Raw genomic sequence first — 24,726 nt, 5'->3', positions numbered from 1 at the left:
AAAAAAAGGATCCATGGACAATGAAAAGACGATTATACATTGACTACTAACAATTTGATGGCTCTATGTTCACTAAATACTATGTATATTGAAAGTAATGACCACAAAGAAATTCTCAAATCACACAACAATAAATCACTGCAAATAAATCTCCAATCTAACACCAATCATCCCAAGGTTAAATTAAAGTACTTTTACCTTCTGACAACCATGGAATAGAAATATGACCACAAAAAAATCACTGCGAATATGAATATAAACCTTAACATAAGGAACTCAACTCACAATAATTCTATTACGACAAATCAACCCAACAATAACAGTCAAATTTTAAATGATAAACTAATAATTGAAGAAAGAAAAGTCAGCGGGTAACATCCATCCCCACTTAAAATAAATTCGTCCTCAAAATTCAATACTAACCTCAAGCATAAAAAGATAGGTAGGCTCACGCATTTCCTTTCTAGGCTCCAAAATAGCTTCTCCCACCACGTGATTGTGCCAAAATACTTCAACCATTCAAATCCTTTTCTTTTTTATTTAGCCAAGTGCATTCTCCTTTGTGTATCAAAAAATCTCAACAGATTGTCCATAGGTTAAGTCACGGTGAAAATAAAGCATCGTGTAATCAAACCAGGGAAGGACTATGCATATATTTCCACAACACCGATATATGAAAAATTTTATGAACTCTAGCCAAACGAGGAGCAATACCAAGAGATATGCCACCCTAACAATGTTGTCAAAAACCCTAAAAGGCCCAACATAGCGATGACTCTATTTTCGCTTTTACGAAGTCGAATCACACCTTTAAGAAATATCATATCTCCTATTCTAAACTCCAATTCCTTCAACAATCAATATCCGCATAACTCTTTTTTTTCATCTAATTCAGTTTCTATGGCATCAATAATCTTATCAACTAAGATGATCACCGTAACTCATGGTATCAAGTCGCCTAAGAAATTCCGAACCTTTAGAACTTATTTGTTGTCCATCGTTGTTTGGAATTAAACATGTAACTAACCTCGAACGCAAATGTCCCAACACTAACCAATATTTTAATTCCCTAAAGATATATGAAAATCCAAATATATCAAACCAATCAAGTGCTCATCGCACTCTTGAACCAAAGCACCAAAAAAATTACCACATTGATATCTTTTCTCCATCAGAAGAATTTTTTTTTCCCCAACGTCTTATCACATACATTTTCCTATCCTATAACGGAATTCAAAAGTCAACGTTCCACAAACTCACTCTTGCAGTCACAAACACGTATTTCCAACATTCTATTCACAATAATACCTCACTACAAAGATCTTTAAACAAGGACTACTTATTTCAACACCTAACTAGTACTCCAACAGAAATGGCCAAACAAGACAAATGCATATCTCAAAAGAATGCATTTTTTCATCAACTACCAAGGATTTAGAAACGACGCTCCATGGACAATGAAAAGACGATTATACAATGACTGCAAACAATCTGATAGCTCTATGTTCACAATATACTAGGTATATCGTAAGTAATGACCAAAAAGAAATCCTCAAATCACACAACAATAAATCTCCAATCTAAAACCAATCATCCCAAGGTTAAATTAAAGTTTACCGCCTGACAACCACGGATCAGAAGTATGACCACAAAGAAATCACTTCGAATACGAATATAAACCTTACCATAAGAAACTCAACTCACAATAATTCTGTTATGGCAAATCAACCCAACAATAAAAGCCAAATTTTAAATGAAAAACTAATAATTGAAAAAAGAAAAGTCAGTGTGTAACTTCCTTCCCCACTTTAAATCAATTTCGTCCTCGAAATTATTGGTAACCTCATGCATAAAAAGATGGGTATGCTCACGCATCTCATTTCTAGGCTTCCAAGTAGCTTCTGCCACCACGTGATTGTGCCACAATACTTCAACCATTCAAATCCTTTTTCTTTTTTTTTTGGCCAAGTACATTCTCCTTTGTGTATCAAAAAAAATCTCTGTAGATTGTCCATAGGTTAAGTCACGGTGAAAATAAAGCGTCTTGTAATCAAAACAGGGAAGGAATATGCACATATTTCACAACACTGATATATGAAAATATTTATGAACTCTAGCCAAACTAGACAGCAACACCAAAAGATGTCACCCCACCAATGTTGTCCAAACCCTAAAAGGCCCAACATAGCGATGAATCTATTTTTCCTTGTACGAAGTCGAATCACGCCTTACCAATGTCAAGAAATACCAAATCTCCTATTCTAAACTCCAATTCCTTCAACAATTAATATCCGCATAACTATATTTTTTTCATCTATTTCAGTTTCTATTGCATCAATAATCTTATCAACTAAGACGATCACCGTAACTTATGGTATCAAGTCGCCTAAGAAATTCCGAACCTCTAGAACTTATTTGTTGTCCATCGTCGTATGAAATTAAACAAGTTACTAACCTCGAACGCAAATGTCCCGACACTAACCAATATCTCAATTCCTTTGAGATATACGAAAATCCAAAAATATCAAACCAACCCAGTGCTCATCCCTATCTTGAACCAAAGCAACAACAAACTACCACATTGATATCACTTCTCCAGTAAAAGAATTTTTTTTTTCCCCAACGTCTTGTCACATATGTTTTTCTATCCTATAATGGAATTCAAAAGTCAACGTTTCACAAACTCACCCTTGTAGTCACAAACTCGTATTTCAAACATTCTATTCAGAATACTCCCTCACTTCAAAGATTACTAAACAAGGACTACTTATTTTAACACCAAACTAGTACTCTAAAAAGAGACAGATGCATATCTCAAAAGATATGCATCTATTCATCAACTCCCAAGGATTTAGGAATGAGGCTCCATGGACAATGAAAAGACAATTACACATTGACTACTAACAATCTAATAGCTCTATGTTCACAATATACTATATATATCGAAAGTAATAACCACAAAGAAATCCTCAAACCACACAACAATAAATCACTCCAAATAAATCACCAATCTAAAACCAATCATCCCAAGGTTAAATTAAAGTACTTTTACCGTCTGACAACCATGGAATAGAAATTTGACCACAAAGAAATCACTGCGAATATGAATATAAACCTTAACATAAGGAACTCAACTCACAATAATTTTATTACGGCAAATCAACCCATTTTAAATGATAAACTAATAATTAAAGAAAGAAAAGTCAGCGGGTAACATCCATCCCCACTTAAAATAAATTTCATCCTCAAAATTCAATACTAACCTCATGCAAAAAAAGATAGGTAGGCTCATGCATTTCCTTTCTAGGCTCCCAAATAGCTTCTCCCACCACGTGATTGTGCCAAAATACTTCAACCATTCAAATCCTTTTCTTTTTTATTTAGCCAAGTACATTCTCCTTTGTGTATCAAAAAATCTCAACAGATTGTCCATAGGTTAAGTCACGGTGAAAATAAAGCATCCTGTATTCAAACCAGGGAAGGACTATGCATATATTTCCACAACACCGATATATGAAAAATTTTATGAACTCTAGCCAAACGAGGAGCAATACCAGGAGATATGCCACCCTAATGTTGTCAAAAACTCTAAAAGGCCCAACATAGCGATGACTCTATTTTCGCTTTTACGAAGTCGAATCACACCTTTAAGAAATATCATATCTCCTATTCTAAACTCCAATTCCTTCAACAATCAATATCCGCATAACTCTTTTTTTTCATCTAATTCAGTTTCTATGGCATCAATAATCTTATCAACTAAGATGATCACCGTAACTCATGGTATCAAGTCGCCTAAGAAATTCCGAACCTTTAGAACTTATTTGTTGTCCATCGTTGTTTGGAATTAAACATGTAACTAACCTCGAACGCAAATGTCCCAACACTAACCAATATATTAATTCCCTAAAGAAATATGAAAATCCAAATATATCAAACCAATCAAGTGCTCATCGCACTCTTGAACCAAAGCACCAAAAAAATTACCACATTGATATGTTTTCTCCATCAGAAGAATTTTTTTTTCCCCAACGTCTTATCACATACGTTCACCTATCCTATAACGGAATTCAAAAGTCAACGTTCCACAAACTCACCCTTGTAGTCACAAACATGTATTTCCAACATTCTATTCATAATACTCCCTCACTTCAAAGATCATTAAACAAGGACTACTTATTTCAACACCTAACTGGTACTCCAACAGAAATGGCCAAACGAGACAAATGCATATCTCAAAAGAATGCATTTTTTCATCAACTACCAAAGATTTAGAAACGACGCTCCATGGACAATGAAAAGACGATTATCCAATGACTACAAACAATCTGATAGCTCTATGTTCACAATATACTATGTATATCGAAAGTAATGACCACAAAGAAATCCTCAAATCACACAACAATAAATCTCCAATCTAAAACCAATCATCCAAAAGTTAAATTAAAGTACTTTTACCATCTGAAAACCATGGAACAGAAATATATTCACAAAGAAATCACTGCGAATATGAATATAAACCTTAAAATAAGGAACTCAACTCACAATAATTCTATTACGGCAAATCAACCCAAAAATAAAAGCCAAATTTTAAATGATAAACTAATAATTGAAGAAAGAAAAGTCAACGGGTAATATCCTTCCCCACTTAAAATAAATTTCGTCCTTTAAATTCAATACTAATCTCATGCATAAAAAGATAGGTAGGCTCACGCATTTCCTTTCTAGGCTCCCAAATAGCTTCTCCTACCACGTGACTGTGCCAAAATACTTCAACTATTTAAATCTTTTTCTTTTTTATTTAGCCAAGTACATTCTCCATTGCGTATCAAAAAATCTCAACAAATTGTCCATAGGTTAAGTCTCGGTGAAAATAATGCATCGTGTAATCAAAACAGGGAAGGACTATGCATATATTTCCACAACACCGATATATGAAAATTTTTATGAACTCTAGCCAAACTAGGAGAAATACCAAAAGATATGCCACCCCAAGAATGTTGTCAAAAACCTAAAAGGCCCAACATAGCGAAGACTCTATTTTCGCTTTTACAAAGTCAAATCACACCTTACCAATCTTAAGAAATATCATATCTTCTATTCTAAACTCCAATTCCTTCTACAATTAATATCCGCATAACTCTTTTTTTTCATCTAATTCAGTTTCTACAGCATCAATAATCTGATCAACTAAGATGATCACCGTAACTCATGGTATCAAGTCGCCCAAGAAATTCCGATCCTCTAGAACTTATTTGTTGTCCATCGTTAATTGAAATTAAACAAGTAACTAACCTCGAACGCAAATGTCCCAACACTAACCAATATATTAATTCCCTAAAGATATATGAAAATCCAAATATATCAAACCAATCAAGTGCTCATCCCACTCTGGAACCAACGCACCAAAAAACTACCACATTGATATCTTTTCTCCAGCAAAAGATTTTTTTTCCCCAACGTCGTATCACATATGTTTTCCGATTCTATAACGGAATTCAAAAGTCAACGTTCCACAAACTCACCCTTGTAGTCACAAACTGATGTTTCCAACATTCTATTCAAAATACTTCATCACTTCAGAGTAAATTAAACAAGGACTACTTCTTTCAACTCCAAACTAGTACTCCAACAGAAATGGCCAAACGAGACAGATGCATATCTCGAAAGAATGCATTTATTGATCAACTACCAAGGATTTAGAAACGACGCTCCATGGACAATGAAAAGACGGTTATACATTGACTACTAACAATCAAATAGCTCTATGTTCACAATATACTATGTATATCGAAAGTAACGAGCACAAAGAAATCCTCAAATCACACAACAATAATTCTCCAATCCAAAACCAATCATCCCATGGTTAAATTAAAGTTTACCGTCTGAAAACCACAGATCAGAAGTATGACCACAAAGAAATCCCTCCGAATATGAATATAAATCTTACCATAAGAAACTCAACTCACAATAATTCTATTATGGCAAATCAACCCAACAATAAAAGCCAAATTTTAAATGAAAAACTAATAATTGAAGAAAGAAAAGTCAGTGTGTAACATCCATCCCCAATTTAAATAAATTTCGTCCTCGAAATGTATTACTAACCTCATGAATAAAAAGATAGGTATGCTCACGCATCTCCTTTCTAAGCTCCCATATAGCTTCTACCACCACGTTATTGTGCCACAATACTTCAACCATTCAAATCCATTTATTTGTTTTGGCCAAGTACATTCTCCTTTGTGTATCAAAATAATCTCAGTAGATTGTCCATAGGTAAAGTCACAGTGCAAATAAAGCGTATTTCAATCAAAACATGGAAGGATTATGCATATATTCCACAACACTTATATATAAAAAAATTTATGAACTCTAGCCAAACTTGACAGCAACACCAAAAGATATGCCACCCACCCAATGTTGTCCAAAACCCTAAAAGGCCCAACATATCGATGACTTTATTTTTCCTTTTACAAAGTCGAATCATGCCTTACCAATGTTAAAAAGTACCAAATCTCCGATTCTAAACTCCAATTCCTTCAACAATTAATAGCCACATAACTATTTTTTTTTCATGTAATTAGGTTTCTATGGCATCAAAAATCTTATCAACTAAGATAATCACCATAACTATGGCATAAAGTCGGCTAAGAAATTCCGAACCTCTAGAACTTCTTTGTTGTCCATCGTTCTAAGAAATTAAACATGTGACTAACCTCGAATGTAAATGTTGCAACACTAACTAATATATTAATTCCCTAAAGATATACGAAAATTCTAATATATCAAAGCAACTAAGTGCACATCCCTCTCTTGAACCAAAGCACCAACAAACTACCACATTGATATCACTTTTCCAGCAAAAGAATTTTTTTTTTCCCCAACGTCTTACCACATATGTTTTCCTATCCTATAACGGAATTCAAAAGTCAACGTTTCACAAACTCACCCTTGTAGTCACAACTCGTATTTCCAACATTCTATTCAGAATATTCCCTCACTTCAAAGATCACTAAACAAGAACTTATTTCAACACCAAGCTATTAATCCAAAAAGAGACAGATGCATATCTCAAAAGAATGCATCAATTCATCAACTCCCAAGGATTTAGAAACGAGGCTCCATGGACAATGAAAACACGATTATACATTGACTACTAACAATATGACAACTCTATGTTAACAATATACTATATATATAGAAAGTAATGACCACAAAGAAATCCTCAAACCACACAATAATAAATCACAACAAATAAATCTTCAATCTAAAACCAATCATCCCAAGGTTAAATTAAAGTACTTTTATCATCTGACAACCATGGAATAGAAGTATAACCACAAAGAAATCTCTGCGAATACGAATATAAACCTTACCATAAGAAACTCAACTGACAATAATTCTATTACAGCAAATCAACCCAACAATAAAAGCCAAATTTTAAAAGAAAAATTAATAATCTAAGAAAAAATGGTTAGAGTGTGTAACATCTTTTCCCCCTTAAAATGAATTTCGTCCTCGAAATTTAATACTAACCTCATGCATAAAAAGATGGGTATGCTCACGCATCTCCTTTCTAGGCTCCCTAGTAGCTTCTCCGACCAAGTGATTGAAACACAATACTTCAACCAATCAACTCCTTTATTTTATTTTTTGGCAAACTACATTCTCATTTGTGTATCAAAAAATCTCAACAGATTGTCCATAGGTTAAGTCACGATGAAAATAAAGCGTCTTGCAATCAGAAAAGAGAAGGACTATGCATATATTTCAACACCACCGATATATGAAAAATTTTATGAACTCCAGCCAAACTAGGCAGCAACACCAAAAGATATGCCACCCCACCAACGTGTCAAAAACCCTTAAAGGCCCAACATAGCGATGACTCAATGATCCCCACTGACGAAGTTGAATCACACCATACCAATCTTAAGAAATACCATATCTCCTATTCTAAACTCCAATTCCTTCCACAATTAATATCCGCTTAAGTCTATTTTTTCATAGAATTTAGTTTCTATGTCATCAATTTTCTTAACAACTAAAATGATCACCGAAACTCATGGTATCAAGTCGCCTATGAAATTCCGAACCTCTATAACTTATTTGTTGTCCATCGCTGAATGAAATTAAACATGTAACCTTGAACGCAAATGTCCCAACAATAACCAATATATCAATTTTCTTAAGATATAGGAAAATCCAAATTTATACAACCAACCCAGTGCCCATCCCTCTCTTGAACCAAAGCACCGACAAACTACGACATTGATATCTCTTCTTCAGCAAAAGAATTTTTTTTTCCCCAACGTCTTATCACATATGCTTTCTTAACCTATAACGGAATTCAAAAGTCAACGTTCCACAAACTCACTATTGTTGCCACAAACTCGTATTTCCAACATTCTATTCAGAATACTCCTTGACTTCAACGATCATTACACAATGACAACTTATTTCAACACCAAACTAGTACTCCAACAGAAATGGCCAAACGAGATAGATGCATATCTCAAAAGAATGAATTTATTCATCAACTCCAAAGTATTTAGAAACGAGGCTCTATGGACAATGACAAGACGATTATACATTTAGTACAAACAAGATTGCTCTATGTTCACTAAATACTATGTATATCGAAAGTAATGGCTACATTTATTGTTGTGTGATTTGAGGATTTCTTTGTGGCCATTACTTTCGATATACATAGTAATCACACAACAATAAATCACGGCAAATAAATCTCCAATCTAACACCAATCATCCCAAGGTTAAATTAAATTACTTTTACCGACTAACAACCAAGGATCAGAACAATGACCGCAAATACATCACAACAAATATGAATATAAACCATACCATAAGGAACTCAACTCACAATAATTCTATTACAGCAAATCAACCCAACAATAAGAACCAAATTTTAAATGAAAAACTAATAATTGAAGAAAGAAAACTCTATGTAACATCCTTCCCCCCTTAAAATAAATTTCGTTCTCAAAATTGGATAATAACCTCATGCATAAAAAGATGGGTATACTCACGCATCTCCTTTCCCTGCTCCCGGGTAGCTTTTCCCACCACGTGATTGTGCCACAATACTTCAACCAATCAAATCATTTTCTTTTTCTTTTATGGCCAAGTACATTCTCCTTTGTGTATCAAAAAATTTCAATAGATTGTCTATAGGTTAAGTTACGACAAAAAAAAAAGCATCTTGTAATCAAAAAAGGAAAGGACTATGCACATATTTCCACAAAATCGATATATGAAAAATTTTATGAACTCCAGCAAAACTAGGCAGCAACACCAAAAGATATGCGACCACACCAACGTTGTCCAAAGCCCTAAAAGGCCAAACATAGTGGTAACTCTATTTTCCCTTTGACGAAGTCGAATTACACCTTACCACTCTTAAGAAATACCATATCTCCTATTCTGAACTCCAATTCCTTCTACAATTAATATCCGCATAACTCTCTTTTTTCATCTAATTCAGTTTCTATGGCATCAATAATCTTATCAACTAAGATGATCATTGTAACTCATGGTATCAAACTGCCTAAGAAATTCCAAACCTCAAGAACTTATTTCTTGTCCATCGTTGTATGAAATTATATATGTAACTAACATTGTACGCAAATGTTCCAACAATAACAAATATTTATCAATTCCCTTAAGATATACGAAAATCAAAATAAATCAAACCAACCCTTTGCACACCCCACTTTTGAACCAAATCACCAACAAACTACCAAATTGATATCTCTTCTCCAGAAAAAAAAATTTTTTTGTCCCAATGTCTTATCACATATGCTTTCCTATCTTATAACAGAATTCAAAAGTCAATGTTCCAAAAACTAACCCATGTGGTCACAAACTCGTATTTCCAACATTCTATTCAGAATAGTCCCTCACTTCAAACATCACTACACAAGGACTACTTATTTCGACACCAAACTAGTACTCCAACAGAAATGGCCAAACGAGACAGATGCATATCTCAAAACAATGCATTTATTCATCAACTCCTAAGGATTTAGAAACAAGGCTCCACAGACAATGAAAAGACGATTATGCATTCACTACTAATAACCTGATAGTTCTATGTTCACAAAATACTATGTGTATCGAAAGTAATGACCACAAAGAAATCCTCAAATCACACAGTAATAAATCACTGCGAATAAATCTCAAATCAAACACCAATCATCCCATGGTTAAATTAAAGTACTCTTACCGACTAACAACCAAGGATCAGAAGTATGACCACAAAGAAATAACAGCAAATATGAATATAAACCATACCATATGGAACTCAACTCACAATAATTCTATTACGGCAAATCAAGCCAATAATAATAGCCAAATTTTAAATGAAAAACTAATAATTGAAGAAAGAAAAGTCTGTGTAACATCCTTCCCCCTTAAAATAAATTTCGATCTCGAAATTGTATACTAACCTCATGCATAAAAAGATGGGTATGCTCACACAACTCCTTTCTAGGCTCCCAAGTAGCTTCTCCCACCACGTGATTGTGCCATAATACTTCAACCAATCAAATCCTTTTTTTTTTGGGCCAAGTACATTCTCCTTTGTGTATCAAAAAATCTTAACAGATTGTCCACAAAACCGATATATGAAAAATTTTATGAACTCTAGCCAAACTAGGCAGCAACACCAAAAGATATGCCACCCCACCAACGTTGTCCAAAACCCTAAAAGTCCCAACATAGCGATGACTCTATTTTCCCTTTTACGATGTCGAATCACTGCTGACCAATCTTAAGAAATACCATATCTTCTATTCTAAACTTCAATTCCTTCTACAATTAATATCCGCATAACACTCTTTTTTCATCTAATTCAGTTTCTATGGCATCAATAGTCTTATCAACAAAGATGGTAACTGTAACTCATGGTATCAAGTTGCCTAAGAAATTCCAAACCTTTAGAACTTATTTCTTATCCATTGTTGTCTGAAATTATATATGAATGTATGAAATTATATATGAAACTAGCCTCGAACACAAATGTCCCAACATTAACCAATATATCAATTCCCTTAAGATATACGAAAATCAAAATATATCAAACCAACCCTGTGCTCACCCTTCTCTTGAACCAACTCACCAACAAACTACTACATTGATATCTCTTCTCCATCAAAAGAATATTTTTTTCCCCTATGTCTTATCACATATGCTTTCCTATCTTATAACGGAATTCAAAAGTCAACGTTTCACAAACTTACCCATGTAGTCACAAATTCATATTTCCAACATTCTATTCAGAATAGTCCCTCACTTCAAAGATCACCACACAAGGACTACTTATTTCAACACCAAACTAGTACTCCAACAAAAGTGGCCGAACGAGAAAGATGCATATCTCAAAAGAATGCATTTATTCATCAACTCCCAGGGATTTAGAAACGAGGCTCCATGGACAATGAAAAGACGATTATACATTGACTACTAACAATTTGATATCTCTGTGCACAAAATACTATGTATGTCGAAAGTAATGACCACAAATAAATCTTCAACTCACGCAACAATAAATCACTGCGAATAAATCTCCAATCTAACACCAATCATCCCAAGGTTAAATTAAAGTACTTTTACCGTGACAACTAAGTATCAGAAGTATTACCACAAAGAAATCACAGTGAATATGAATATAAACCATACCATAAAGAACTCAACTCATAATAATTCTATTACGGTAAATCAACCCAACAATAAAAGCCAAATTTTAAATAAAAAATTAATAATCGTAAAAAGAAAAGTCAGTGTGTAACATCCTTCCCCCTTAAAAATAAATTTCGTCCTCGAAATTGGATTCTAATTTCATGCATAAAAACATGGGTATGCTCACGCATCTCATTTCCTGGCTCTCGGGTAGCTTCTCCTACCACATCATTGTGCCACAATACTTCAACCAAACAAATCATTTACTTTTTTTTTTTTGGCCAAGTACATTCTTCTTTGTGTAGCAAAAAGTCTCAACAGATTGTGTACAGGTTAAGTCACGACGAAAATAAAGCGTCTTGTAATCAAAATAGCGAAGGACTATGCATATATTTCCACAACACCGATATATGAAAAATTTTATGAACTCCAACCAAACTAGGCAGCAACACCAAAAGATATGCCACCCCACCAACGTTGTCCAAAACCCTAAAAGGCTAAACACAGCGATGACTCTATTTTCCCTTTGACGAAGTCGTATCACACCTTACCAATCTTAAGAAATAGTGTATCTCCTATTCTAAACTCCATATCCTTCTACAATTAATATCCACATAACTCTCTTTTTCATCTAATTCAGTTTCTATGGCATCAATAATCTTATCAACTAAGATGATCATTGTAACTCATGGTATCAAGTTGCCTAAGAAATTCCAAACCTCTAGAACTTATTTCTTGTCCATCATTGTATGAAATTATATATGTAACTAACCTTGTACACAAAAGTTCCAACACCAACCAATATTTATCAATTCCCTTAAGATATACGAAAATCAAAATATATCAAACCAACCCTGTGCATACCCCCTCTCTTGAACCAAATCACCAACAAACTACAACATTGATATCTCTTCTCCAGCAAAAGAATTTTTGTTTTCCCAATGTCTTATCACATATGCTTTCCTATCTTATAACGGAATTGAAAAGTCAACGTTCCACAAACTCACCCATGTAGTCCGAAACTCGTATTTTCAACATTCTATTCAGAATAGTCCCTCACTTCAAACATCACTACACAAGGACTACTTATTTCAACACCAAACTAGCACTCCAACAGAAATGGCCAAACGAGACCGATGCATATCTCAAAAGAATGCATTTATTCATCAACTCCCAAGGATTTAGAAACGAGGCTCCATGGACAATGAAAAGACGATTATACATTGACTACTAACAATTTGATAGCTCTATGTTCACAAAATACTATGTATATCGAAAGTAATGACCACAAAGAAATCCTCAAATCACACAATAATAAATCACTGCGAATAAATCTCCAATCTAACACCAATCATCCCATGGTTAAATTAAAGTACTCTTACCGACTGACAACCAAGGATCAGAAGTATGACCACAAGGGAATAACAGCAAATATGAATATAAACCATACCATAAAGAACTCAACTCACAATAATTCTATTACGGCAAATCAACCCAATAATAAGAGCCAAATTTTAAATGAAAAAACTAATAATTGAAGAAAGAAAAGCCTGTGTAACATCCTTCCCCCCTTAAAATAAATTACCTTCTCGAAATTGGATACTAACCTCATGCATAAAAAGATGGGTATGCTCACGCAACTCCTTTCTAGGCTCCCAAGTAGCTTCTCCCACCATGTGATTGTGCCACAATACTTCAACCAATCAAATCATTTTTCTTTTTGGGCCAAGTACATTCTCTTTTGTCTATCAAAAAATCTTAACAGATTGTCCACAACACTGATATATGAAAAATTTTATGAACTCTAGCAAAATTAGGCAGCAACACCAAAAGATATGCCACCCGTCCAACGTTGTCCAAAACCCTAAAAGTCCCAACATAGCGATGATTCTATTTTCCCTTTTACGATGTCGAATCACTGCTGACCAATCTTAAGAAATACCATATCTCTTATTCTAAACTCCAATTGCTTCTACAATTAATATTTGCATAACTCTCTTTTTTCATCTAATTAAGTTTCTATGGCATCAATAATCTTATCAACTAAGATGATAACTGTAACTCATGATATCAAGTTGCCTAAGAAATTCCAAACCTCTAGAACTTATTTCTTGTTCATCGTTGTATGAAATTATATATGTAACTAACCTCGAACGCAAATGTCCCAACACTAACCAATATATCAATTCCTTTAAGATATACGAAAATCAAAATATATCAAACCAACCCTGTGCTCACCCTTCTCTTTAACCAAATCACCAACAGACTACTATATTGATATCTCTTCTCCATCAAAAGAATTTTTTTTTCCCTACGTCTTATCACATATGTTTTCCTATCTAATAACGGAATTCAAAAGTCAACGTTCCACAAACTCACCCATAGACAGTCACAAATTCGTATTTCCAACATTCAATTCAGAATAGTCCCTCACTCCAAAGATCAATACACACAGACTACTTATTTCAACACCAACCTAGAACTCCAACAAAAGTGGCCAAACGAGACAGATGCATATCTCAAAAGATTGCATTTATTCATCGAATCCCAAGGATTTAGAAACGAGACTCGATGGACAATGAAAAGACGATTATACATTGACTACTAACAATCTGATAGCTCTATGTTCACAAAATACTATGTCTATCGAAAGTAATGACCACAAAGAAATCTTCAACTCACACAACAATAAATCACTGCAAATAAATCTCCAATCAAACACCAATCATCCCAAGGTCAAATTAAAGTACTTTTACCGTGACAACTAAGGATCAGAAGTATGACCACAAAGAAATCACTGCGAATATGAATATAAACCTTACCACAAGAAACTCAACTCACAATAATTATACTACGGCAATCAACCCCACAATAAAATCCAAATTTTAAATAAAAAAAACTAATAATTGAAGAAAGAAAAGTCAGTGTGTAACAACCTTTCCCACCTAAAAATAAATTTCGTCCTTGAAATTGGATACTAACCTCAAGCATAAAAAGATGGGTATGCTCACGCATCTCCTTTCCAGGCTCCCGGGTAGCTTCTCCCACCAGGTGATTGTGCCACAATACTTCAACCAATCAAATCTCTTCTTTTTTTTTTGGCCAAGTACATTCACCTTTGTGTAGCAAAAAATCTCAACAGATTGTCTATAAGTTAAGTCACGACGAAAATAAAGCATCTTGTAATCAAAATAGGGAAGGACTATGCATATATTTCCATAACACCGATACATGAAAAAATTTATGAACTCCAGCCAAACTAGGCAGTAACACCAAAAGATATGCCACCCCACCAACGTTGTCCAAAACCCTAAAAGGCCAAACATAGCGATGACTCTATTTTCCCTTTGATGAAGTCGAATCACACATTACCAATCTTAAGAAATACCATATCTCCTATTCTAAACTCCAATTCCTTTTACAATTAATACCCGCTTAAGTCACTTTTTTCATAGAATTTAGTTTCTATGGCATCAATTTTCTTAACAACTAAGATGATCACCGTAACTCGTGGTATCAAGTCGCCTAAGAAATTCCGAACCTCTATAACTTATTTGTTGTCCATCGTTGTATGAAATTAAACATGTAACTAACCTCGAACACAAATGTCCCAACATTAACCAATATATCAATTCCCTTTAAAATATACGAAAATCCAAATATATCAAACCAACCCAATGCCCATCCCTCTCTTGAGCCAAAGCACCAACAAACTATACCACATTGATATCTCTTCTCTAGCAAAAGAATTTTTTTTTCCCCAACGTATTATCACATATGCTTTCCGATCCTATAACGGAATTCAGAAGTCAACGTTCCACAAACTCACCCCTGTCGTCACAAACTCGTATTTCAAACATTCTATTCAGAATACTCCGTGACTTCAAAGATCACTACGCAAGGACTACTTATTTCAACACCAAACTAGTACTCCAATAGAAATGGCCAAACAAGATAGATGCATGTCTCAAAAGAATGCATTTATTCATCAACTCCCAAAGATTTAGAAACGAGGCTCCATGGACAATGACAAGACAATTATACATTGAGTACTAACAATCTGATGGCTCTATGTTCACTAAATACTATGTACATCGAAAGTAATGACCACAAAGAAATCCTCAAATCACACAAGAATAAGTCACTGCGAATAAATCTCAAATCTAACACCAATCATCCCATGGTTAAATTAAAATACTTTTACCGACTGACAACCAAGGATCAGAAATATGACCACAAAGAAATCACCGCAAATATAAATATAAACCATACCATAATGAACTCAACTCATAATAATTCTATTACGGCAAATCAACCCAACAATAAGAGCCAAATTTTAAATGAAAAACTAATAATTGAAGAAAGAAAAGTTTGTGTAACATCCTTCCCCCCTTAAAATAATTTCTATTCTCGAAATTGGATACTAACCTCATCCATAAAAAGATGGGTATGCTCACTCATCTCCTTTCTAGGCTCCTAAATAGATTCTCCCACCACGTGATTGTGCCACAATACTTCAACCAATCAAATCCCCTTTTTTTTGGGCAAGTACATTCTCCTTTGTGTATCAAAAAATCTCAACAGATTGTCCATAGGTTAAGTCTCGACGAAAATAAAGCGTCTTGTAATCAAAATAGGGAACGACTATGCATATATTTCCACAACACCGATATATGAAAAATTTTATGAACTCTAGCCAAACTAGGCAGCAACACCGAAAGATATGCCACCCTACCAACATTGTCCAAAACCCTAAAAGACCCAACATAGCGATGACTCTTTTTCCCTTTTACGAAGTCGAATCACACCTTACCAATCTTTAGAAATACCATATCTCCTATTCTAAACTCCATTTCCTTCTACAATTAATATCCGCATAACTCTTATTTTACATCTAATTCCACTTCTATGGCATCTACAATGTTATCAACTAAGATGATCACCGTAACTCATGGTATCAAGTCGCTTAAGAAATTCCGAACCTCTATAACTTATTTGTTGTCCATCGTTGTATGAAATTAAACATGTAACTAACCTCGAACGCAAATGTCCAAACACTAACCAATATATCAATTCCTTTAAGATATACGAAAATCCAAATATATCAAACCAACCCAGTGCTCATCCTTCTCTTGATGGCTGTGTTCGGTTCATATTTTAGTTTAATTTTAGTTTAGTTTTCCAATCATTACCCTATTTATTTCTCCAATCATTACTCTATTTCTCCAATTATTACTTTCTCATCTCTCACTATCTATCTCCAATCATTACCCCTCTCTTCAATCATTACCCTATTTCTCTCTCCACCCACTACCAAAACTAAACTAAACTAAACTTCCAACCAAACAAAGCCGATTTCACTTCTCCGGAAAAAGAAATTTTTTTTTCCCAACGTCTTATCACATATGCTTTCTTATCCTATAACAGAATTCAAAAGTCAATGTTCCACAAACTCGTATTTCCAACATTCTATTCAGAATAGTCCCTCACTTCAAAGATCACTAAACAAGGACTACTTATTTCAACACCAATCTAGTACTCCAACAGAAATGGCCAAACGAGACAAATGCATATCTCAAAAGAATGCATTTTATTCATCAACTCCTAAGGATTTAGAAACGAGGCTCCATGGACAATGAAAAGACGATTATACACTGACTACTAACAATCTGATAGCTCTATGTTCAATAAATACTATGCATATCGAAAGAAATGACCACAAATAAATCATGAAATCACACAACAATAAATCACTGCGAATAAATCTCCAATCTAACACCAATTATCCCAAGGTTAAATTAAAGTACTTTTACTGTCTGACAACCAAGGATCAGAAGTATGACCACAAAGAAATCACTGCGTATATGAATATAAACCTTACCATAAGGTACTCAACTCACTCAACAAAGCGTATAAACCAAATTTGTAATAACGAAACAGCCCCAAAAGAATCCAAGCCTACAAGTAACCAAAGCTTTGATGATTAGGCAGCAATAAGTACTATCGGCCCAAATTTGATAACCCAATTTGTACAGTTAATCTTCTCACACTTCGGGGCTATTGATATTTCTTTTAGTTCCAAGAGTCTAATAACTCAATAAATCATGCTTTTAATTTTTTTTTTCTTTTCTTATCACATCCACTAGCCTTACAACACAAGCAATTCAAGTGAACTCTCACATCCATTACCCTCGTTACCATAAATAAATGTCCGCTCCAATTTAGGACTTGATATATTGAATAAGCTTCCCAAATCCAATCTCTGCCAGTGTCATGCAAAAAGAGTAGCGAGCCGCAATTCTTGAAGTCAAATTACTTTACTCCATCTTAATATGTTGAAGTCCAATATCTAGGTTCTAGCCATGAGATTCTCTCTTTCACATCCAACTCCGTAAAAGTCAAATTCAAGAAGTCATATAAGTCCCCCTCCCATAGTATTTTTTTTTTCTCGAATCATTCTACCATCCACAAGACTAAACTATCAGCAAAACCACAAAAAGATAAATTACTAACTGGAACAATACATAATACATTCAACCTCAAAACCCCAAACCTGTATTATTTAACTCCTTAAACCTCAAGATATCATGATGTTCGTTTCAGTGCCACAAGTCCTATGGAACAGTAAATATCGTTTTGTCATTGATCGGTTTTACTAATCAACTACACATCTTTACACCACACCATTCAAACAATTTTGTTGAATCATCCTCAAATCCGATCTTCACCAAAATCCAAACACATGATCAAATCCAGGTTGAGTTATCAAGTAACAATTGAGCCTCCCAAATTTCATTTTTCACTTCCACATATCAAACAAGGATCGTAAGACTATAGTCTTAGTGCGAGTTATTCTAACCACCTCAACCGAAGCCGTAGAGACACCAATGATACTGCCAAAAGCATATACGCTATGGTGACACATTCAAGGAAAATTTGACTCAACTTAACCACCTGCAAGAAAAACCGTGCATTGCTATATGTGTATCTGCAATATTATCAATCACAAAAATCTAGAGTCTTTAACTTAATGGATTAACATAATTAGTTCCCAATATCTCTTCTCAAATAATAGTGACCTATATTCCACAAGACCACCTGCAAACACCTAGCATCTCGAGGTCTAACTCCTTGTACTAAATATACACATTTAACTAAGTCGAATGCTCCAGTAAAAATTCTTCTAGTGAATACACAATGACCAAAAGTGAACTTTCCCTTTTGCACTAAAGAAGTCAAGACTCCCAAAATTAACCACGATAATAATCCATTATCACTTCGAAATTACTGATTCATATATATATATATATATATATATCAAGTCTAATCTCGTAAGTTTAACTCCACACAATCTTCTAGTTCCCAATATTTCCACAACCATAAGACAGTGACAACCATATAGTAGACTTCAAAATCACCACGATAACATTACATGCCTCCACCTAGCTGCTATATCACCAAAATGCAACCCTAAAATAATCCACTCCTATATTCAAGCAACACAAGCACTCACATCCTAACACACCATGGCCATTGCCAACCAATCGATCCAGCCCTACGTGTAATACAAAAACTTATTCATCTACTACCAAGATGTCAAAATTCATGAAACAAAATGACAAGAAAATCTGCCAATTTCAACAATAAAACCACTCCATAAATTACCTTAACGCGGGAGTCCTATCAATACTTACTACTATCCATCTCCAATAAACATTTTTCATCTAGTATTTCCTTTTATTGTGTATGGGTATTGATGGCATCTAAAAGGACATAACTCCATTAGGGTACCAAAGGAGAGAGAGCCTACCGATCGTACAAGCAAATCAAGAATCTCGACAATCTAAAGAAAGTTCCAAACGGAAAAACCTAAGTAGACACTCAACCAAGTAAACTGGGTCCAAAGTTCAATAACTAACTGAAGTAATCCCCTAGGTCTCATTCTTAAATCAATCTTTGAAACATACTGTCAAAGTTCTCTATGTAAGGACAGACACACACGACTCATAGCAGTGAAGTTACTACGCTCTTTCGGCAAGAAAAAAAGGCATGATGCCCCCAACTCTCACCCCTCTGAACGGTTTCAAACTTTCCAAATTATGGAAACACAAACCATGTTAGGTGAAAATTTTTGGACTACATACAATCAGCTCAAATTTAACCTCAGATGCTATAGAACAGTACTTCAAGATATACCAAAGTTAGAGATAAGGGAAACCATACCAAAACTTCAAAAATCCATGACGCCGGAAATGAAGAGCTATAAATCTCTCCCCCAAGAACATTTGAATGAACCTTTGCGCAGTGAGCATGATAAGACGACTTGGCTCAATCAGGGTCTTGCATTTATGAGCAAGAGGACCACCTGGCTGCATCACCAAATCTTGCTCCATATCCGCAAAGAAGACATCTCCAATCGCAATACATCGTCATTAGACGATAACTGCATCAGAGTCATGCCACAAATTGATAACTGCATCACTGCCACAAGTTGCAAGCATTTCTGTCTTCTTCCCGGTAGCCAAGGCCCAAACCTGCAGACTACGCAATAAGCAAGACTGACCTAAAAGCAAGCACTAAACAAGGAATGAAACCATCGCGCGGTAGACCTTTACGAAAAAAATACCTTCAAAAACTCAATTACAAGACCAATATGCACCTGTTCTAAGAATTGATAAGGAAATGCCATAAACTTCTAACCGGGAAAATTAAGAAAAATAATAAGAAAGGAAAAGCAGTTAGAGTTAGATGTTCCAGATACAACATAGTGAACATACAAATCAAATTTAAGGGCATGGGTGCAAGCACAAGCAATTCAGTCCTGTTCATTGAGAGTATTTGAGACAGAGAATGTATTTGAGCAACTTTGGGAAAGAGGCCTGAAGAAAACCCATGTCCTTAAATCTTAGCCTTCATCCAATAAACAAAGTAAACTCAATAAGAACTGCAATGTTTAAAGTGGTGCCTCGTGGATCTACTAAACTGGGAAACCCACTAGCCACTGCAAAGAAAACTATCATTCGGTACAATGGCCAAAGATTTTACATCCTTATCATGTGCTGCTACAATATCTTTTAGTTTTGAATTGGCAGATCATTCCTTCTCACCTGCAGACCATCCAAACTCCAGACCTTCAGAGTTCGATCACTAAACAAGAGGATAAAAGGAATCAAAACCGTGGAAACTGAATTAATATTTTCTCAAAATAAAGCTTAAGGGAGGAGAAAGGTTAATATACTCGAATCCCAGCACCACATTATGGCATTGGGAGTAATGATCCAACTTAAAATCTATAAGGTCCTAAATATCACTAGGTCAAGTTTTGTGTTAAAAGGTAAGAAGGTATTTCTTTTAACACAAAGCTAACTTTAAAAAGGACATATAAGTACAAAAACCCTCTAAAAGAATCCTTGGTTGTTCAAACCAAACTTGTTATAATTGAGTTTCCCATTCAGCTCAACTGCCAAAAACAAGTGCCTTTTATATGGCAAGACAGAGTCAAACAAGTGCTCAGGTGGACACTCTTTCAAGTTCAAGAAAACAACTTCAAAATAAGAGCCAAGGAAGGTCCATACAGCTTTGAAACTTTGCATAAGTGTAGGCTTGTCCACATAAAATGAGGGATTAATAGTCAACATCAACAGCAACAAGACCATAATTTCCTTGAGCACCTAGATCAAGAATATACCCCATAATAAGCAACAACAATTGGGACACATATTAGAACGAAGACCTAGAACATAAAAATATTATCCTAATGGATCGGCAAGTTCCACCACAAGTAAAGCCAACTAAAAGTAGGCTGATGAAAAAAGTAACAAACATACCCATGATGAGCAGAAAAAAAATCGAGAAAATTAACTATGAATTATATAAGGAAACATTCAATAATACAAATATACTGCAAGTTGATTGTTACTACTAGCATGGTAGGAGTGGCAGACAATATTTAATCAAATTGTTAAAACTACTTCCAGCAATTTAGAATTCACTTTTACTAGATGCTAGCTGATAGAATTTCAAACCAAACTCACTTCCTTTGTCTGCAGCAGCAACCTAAAACTGTGTGTCTCCTCTTCTAACCATAATACAGCACAGTCAGCTTCAATGACAAAACACGGTTTCAATTCCGTCTAGGTGGTCATCTGTCAGGAATAGTTGGTTCCTGGCTTGAATTTTGAAGCCTTGTGTCTAGCCAATTCAGAGGGCACGGGACTTTTACTTTGAATAAGCATCTGCCTGAGATCATAGAAGACATCAGCATCGTGTAAAGTCAAGAATGTTGTTGCAACACCTGTCTTTCCTGCACGACCTGTTCGTCCAATGCGATGGGTGTACTTCTCAATCTTGTCAGGCATATCATAATTGATTACGTGGGCCACATCAGGAATATCAATCCCACGTCCTGCTACATCTGTTGCGACCAACACATTATTTCTCTTGGCCCTGAAACCTTCAAGACTAAGTTCTCTCTGCTCCTGTGATTTATCGCCATGGAAAGTTGTCAGGCGATAGCCAGCCTTGTCCAAAGCTCTGGAAAGTGTATCAGCGCATCTCTTAGTATTTACAAACACAATCGCCGTCTTATCTCCTCCGAGTTGATCCAGCAATTTCTCCAACAGATGCAATTTCTCTGATGAATTCATCATGATTACGTGTTGGGTGATTAGATTTCCTGCACTACCAACGGTGACCACCACAGGATTCCTCAGGTACTTTCTAGCAAGTCGCTCCACAGCCGGAGGCATCGTAGCACTAAACATATAAGTTGTTCTGTAAATCTTCTTCTCATCAAGCTCTTCGTCTTGGTTCTTGGGTTTCAAATTGGTCGAAGGCATTGCATCCAAGACACCCGCAATCTGCGGCTCAAAACCCTCATCTGTCATGCGGTCAGACTCATCAAGAACAACATAGTTGCACCTATTCAAAACAATGTAACGTCGGTGCAAGCAATCAATAAGACGTCCGGGCGTGGCAATCACAACATCACACCCTTGTCTAATCCTAAACCCTTGTTCCTCGATTGACTGCCCACCAACAATTGAGACTACTTTGATGCCGCTCAGATAATGGGACAACTTTATGGTCTCGTCCTCAATCTGCTGGGCAAGTTCTCGAGTGGGGACCATCACCACAGCATAAGGCCCTTCCTCCGCCTCCGCCTCATCGTTCTCTAATTCCCTCGTGTTTTTCATAAACCCTCTACTCGCAACAATGTAATTCAACATGGGGAGAATGAAGGCAGCGGTTTTACCTGAACCAGTTTGGGCAATACCGATGACATCCCGCTGTTGGAGGCCGAGCGGGATGGCTGCAATCTGGATGGGGGTGGGGTTGTGGTATCCCGCCCTCTCCACAGCCCTCAACAGCTGAGGAGTCAGCCCGCTCTCGTCCCAACTCCGCATGGGCCTAGGAATCTTGGATCCTCCTCCCTTGTAGGATATGTTGAAATCCTCTCTGAAGATTCTCCAGTCCCTTTCCTTCATCTCTTCCACCTTCTTCTCGGACCAGTGGCGGAGATCAAAATCAAAGAGCTTCTTCCTCTTCCTCTGCTCAGGGCGGTCGATGCCTGCCAGATAACCCCGTCCGAAGAGGAGGGGAGCCTCCTCAAGGTGGTCGACACGGGAGGAGGTGTCGTCGGTGTTATCCCAATCGAAAGAGAAGCGGCCTGGCTTCGCCATGACCCGTTTCTTCGGTGGAATAATAATCTGCTGCTGCTGCTCTTTGATGGGCGGCATGGCTTTTTGGAGGTGGTGGTGTTCTGTTTGTGATTTATGTCGCTCCGCCACAAGCTTCTCCTCCACCCGTTCTCTCCGCTCCCCATCCTTCTGATCCCGTTCTCCGTGGTTCCGCCGCCGCATCGTCCTCCTCTTGGAATCACGGTGGTCGTCCCGTTCTTCTTCGGCCCGGGTTGCGAATTCTTCTTCCTTTCTCTGCCTTGTACTTCTAGGGACGAACACTGGCTTCATGGCGGAAGAAGAATATTCACTCCACTTCCGCTTTGTTCATCATTTTGAGAGTAATTTTTATTCTCTCCATAATTTTTAATAAATTTCTCTTTCTATTTTACTCCACTCAGTACCACTCAACTCTCAAAATTAACTTCCTAAAACTTCAACCAAACAAAGTAAATATCTCTCTAGGGACAAACACGGGCTTTAATTGACTTCCACGAATCTCTCCTTGGCGCACAAGGAAAAGAGAAACCCTAGTTTCCGTAGGAACAAAAGTAGTTTTTTATGTTTTTATTTTTAAAAGGGAAATTTCTGCGCTCGAAAAAACATTTAGAGTGTAGATTTCAAATCCTTTTCCTAAATTATATGAGATTAATTTCTTTACACCGTCGGTGTAAACATTTGTTTCCTCCAAATCAATTATATTGTGTCACATTAACTTCTTGATACCTTAACTTCATCATACCTTAACTTCTTGATTGCAACCCATTTGGTCTAATAGTTAATGTCATCTAATTTTTTGGACGAAAAATTGGGCTTATTACTTTTTAGGCCCCGTTTTACCTTTTCAAATAAGAACGTATTTTCAAATTTAAAAATAATGGACTTTCGAAAATGATTTTTCAATTTTTTTTGCAGGGTTCGATCAAATAAGATCCATATTGTATATTTTTTAATTTTAGTAAAACTATTATTTTTAAGTTTAAAAATTACAAATAAATACTTATTTTTTAAGGGGATAAACCAGAACAACACCTGTCCCCCAAAATATTAGCAAACTATCAATTTGGTCACCAATCTAGACATTTGTCCAAATTTTATCATCTAGTGCACATTTATTTCAATTTTTTTAAATTTTGAACATAGTTATTTACCATCCAATGCCCGTTTACATCAAACTTTTTAAGAATTTAACAAAAAAAATTACTTTTTAGATTCTTCTTCTCGAAACGGACCAATAGCTAATAAAAAAATGTCAAAACTAATAAATGCAAAAAAATCAAAATAAAGACAAAATTATAATTCAAATAACTTATTAAGCCAGGGCTACGGTTGATTTGGCCTACATAAA

The 24,726-nt window shown here is 35.6% G+C and overlaps 1 protein-coding gene across 2 annotated transcripts in view; it reads right to left on the bottom strand.

Moving 5' to 3' along the window:
* LOC131316107 (DEAD-box ATP-dependent RNA helicase 21-like) overlaps nt 1–23,692 on the bottom strand; it is a 37,873-nt gene extending 14,181 nt beyond the window's left edge. Inside the window, exons 1-4 of one of the 2 annotated variants that reach the window (XM_058345386.1) lie at nt 21,735–23,692; nt 21,276–21,371; nt 20,327–20,807; nt 19,924–20,234 (exon numbers count right to left, since the gene is read on the bottom strand). In XM_058345386.1, the coding sequence (XP_058201369.1) occupies nt 21,849–23,669 (1,821 nt within the window). In that variant the 5' untranslated portion in view covers nt 23,670–23,692 and the 3' untranslated portion in view covers nt 19,924–20,234; nt 20,327–20,807; nt 21,276–21,371; nt 21,735–21,848. Of the gene's footprint in view, nt 1–17,726; nt 20,235–20,326; nt 20,808–21,275; nt 21,372–21,734 lie in introns of those variants that run through there. The other variant, XM_058345387.1, reaches the window with a different exon arrangement.
* Nucleotides 23,693–24,726: the final 1,034 nt, after the last annotated feature.

The sequence above is a fragment of the Rhododendron vialii genome, chromosome 2a, assembly GCF_030253575.1.
Source record: "Rhododendron vialii isolate Sample 1 chromosome 2a, ASM3025357v1".
Taxonomy (NCBI): Eukaryota; Viridiplantae; Streptophyta; class Magnoliopsida; order Ericales; family Ericaceae; genus Rhododendron; species Rhododendron vialii.
The sequence above is the reverse complement of the archived record's forward strand: the minus strand, read 5'-3'. Positions and strand labels throughout refer to the sequence as shown.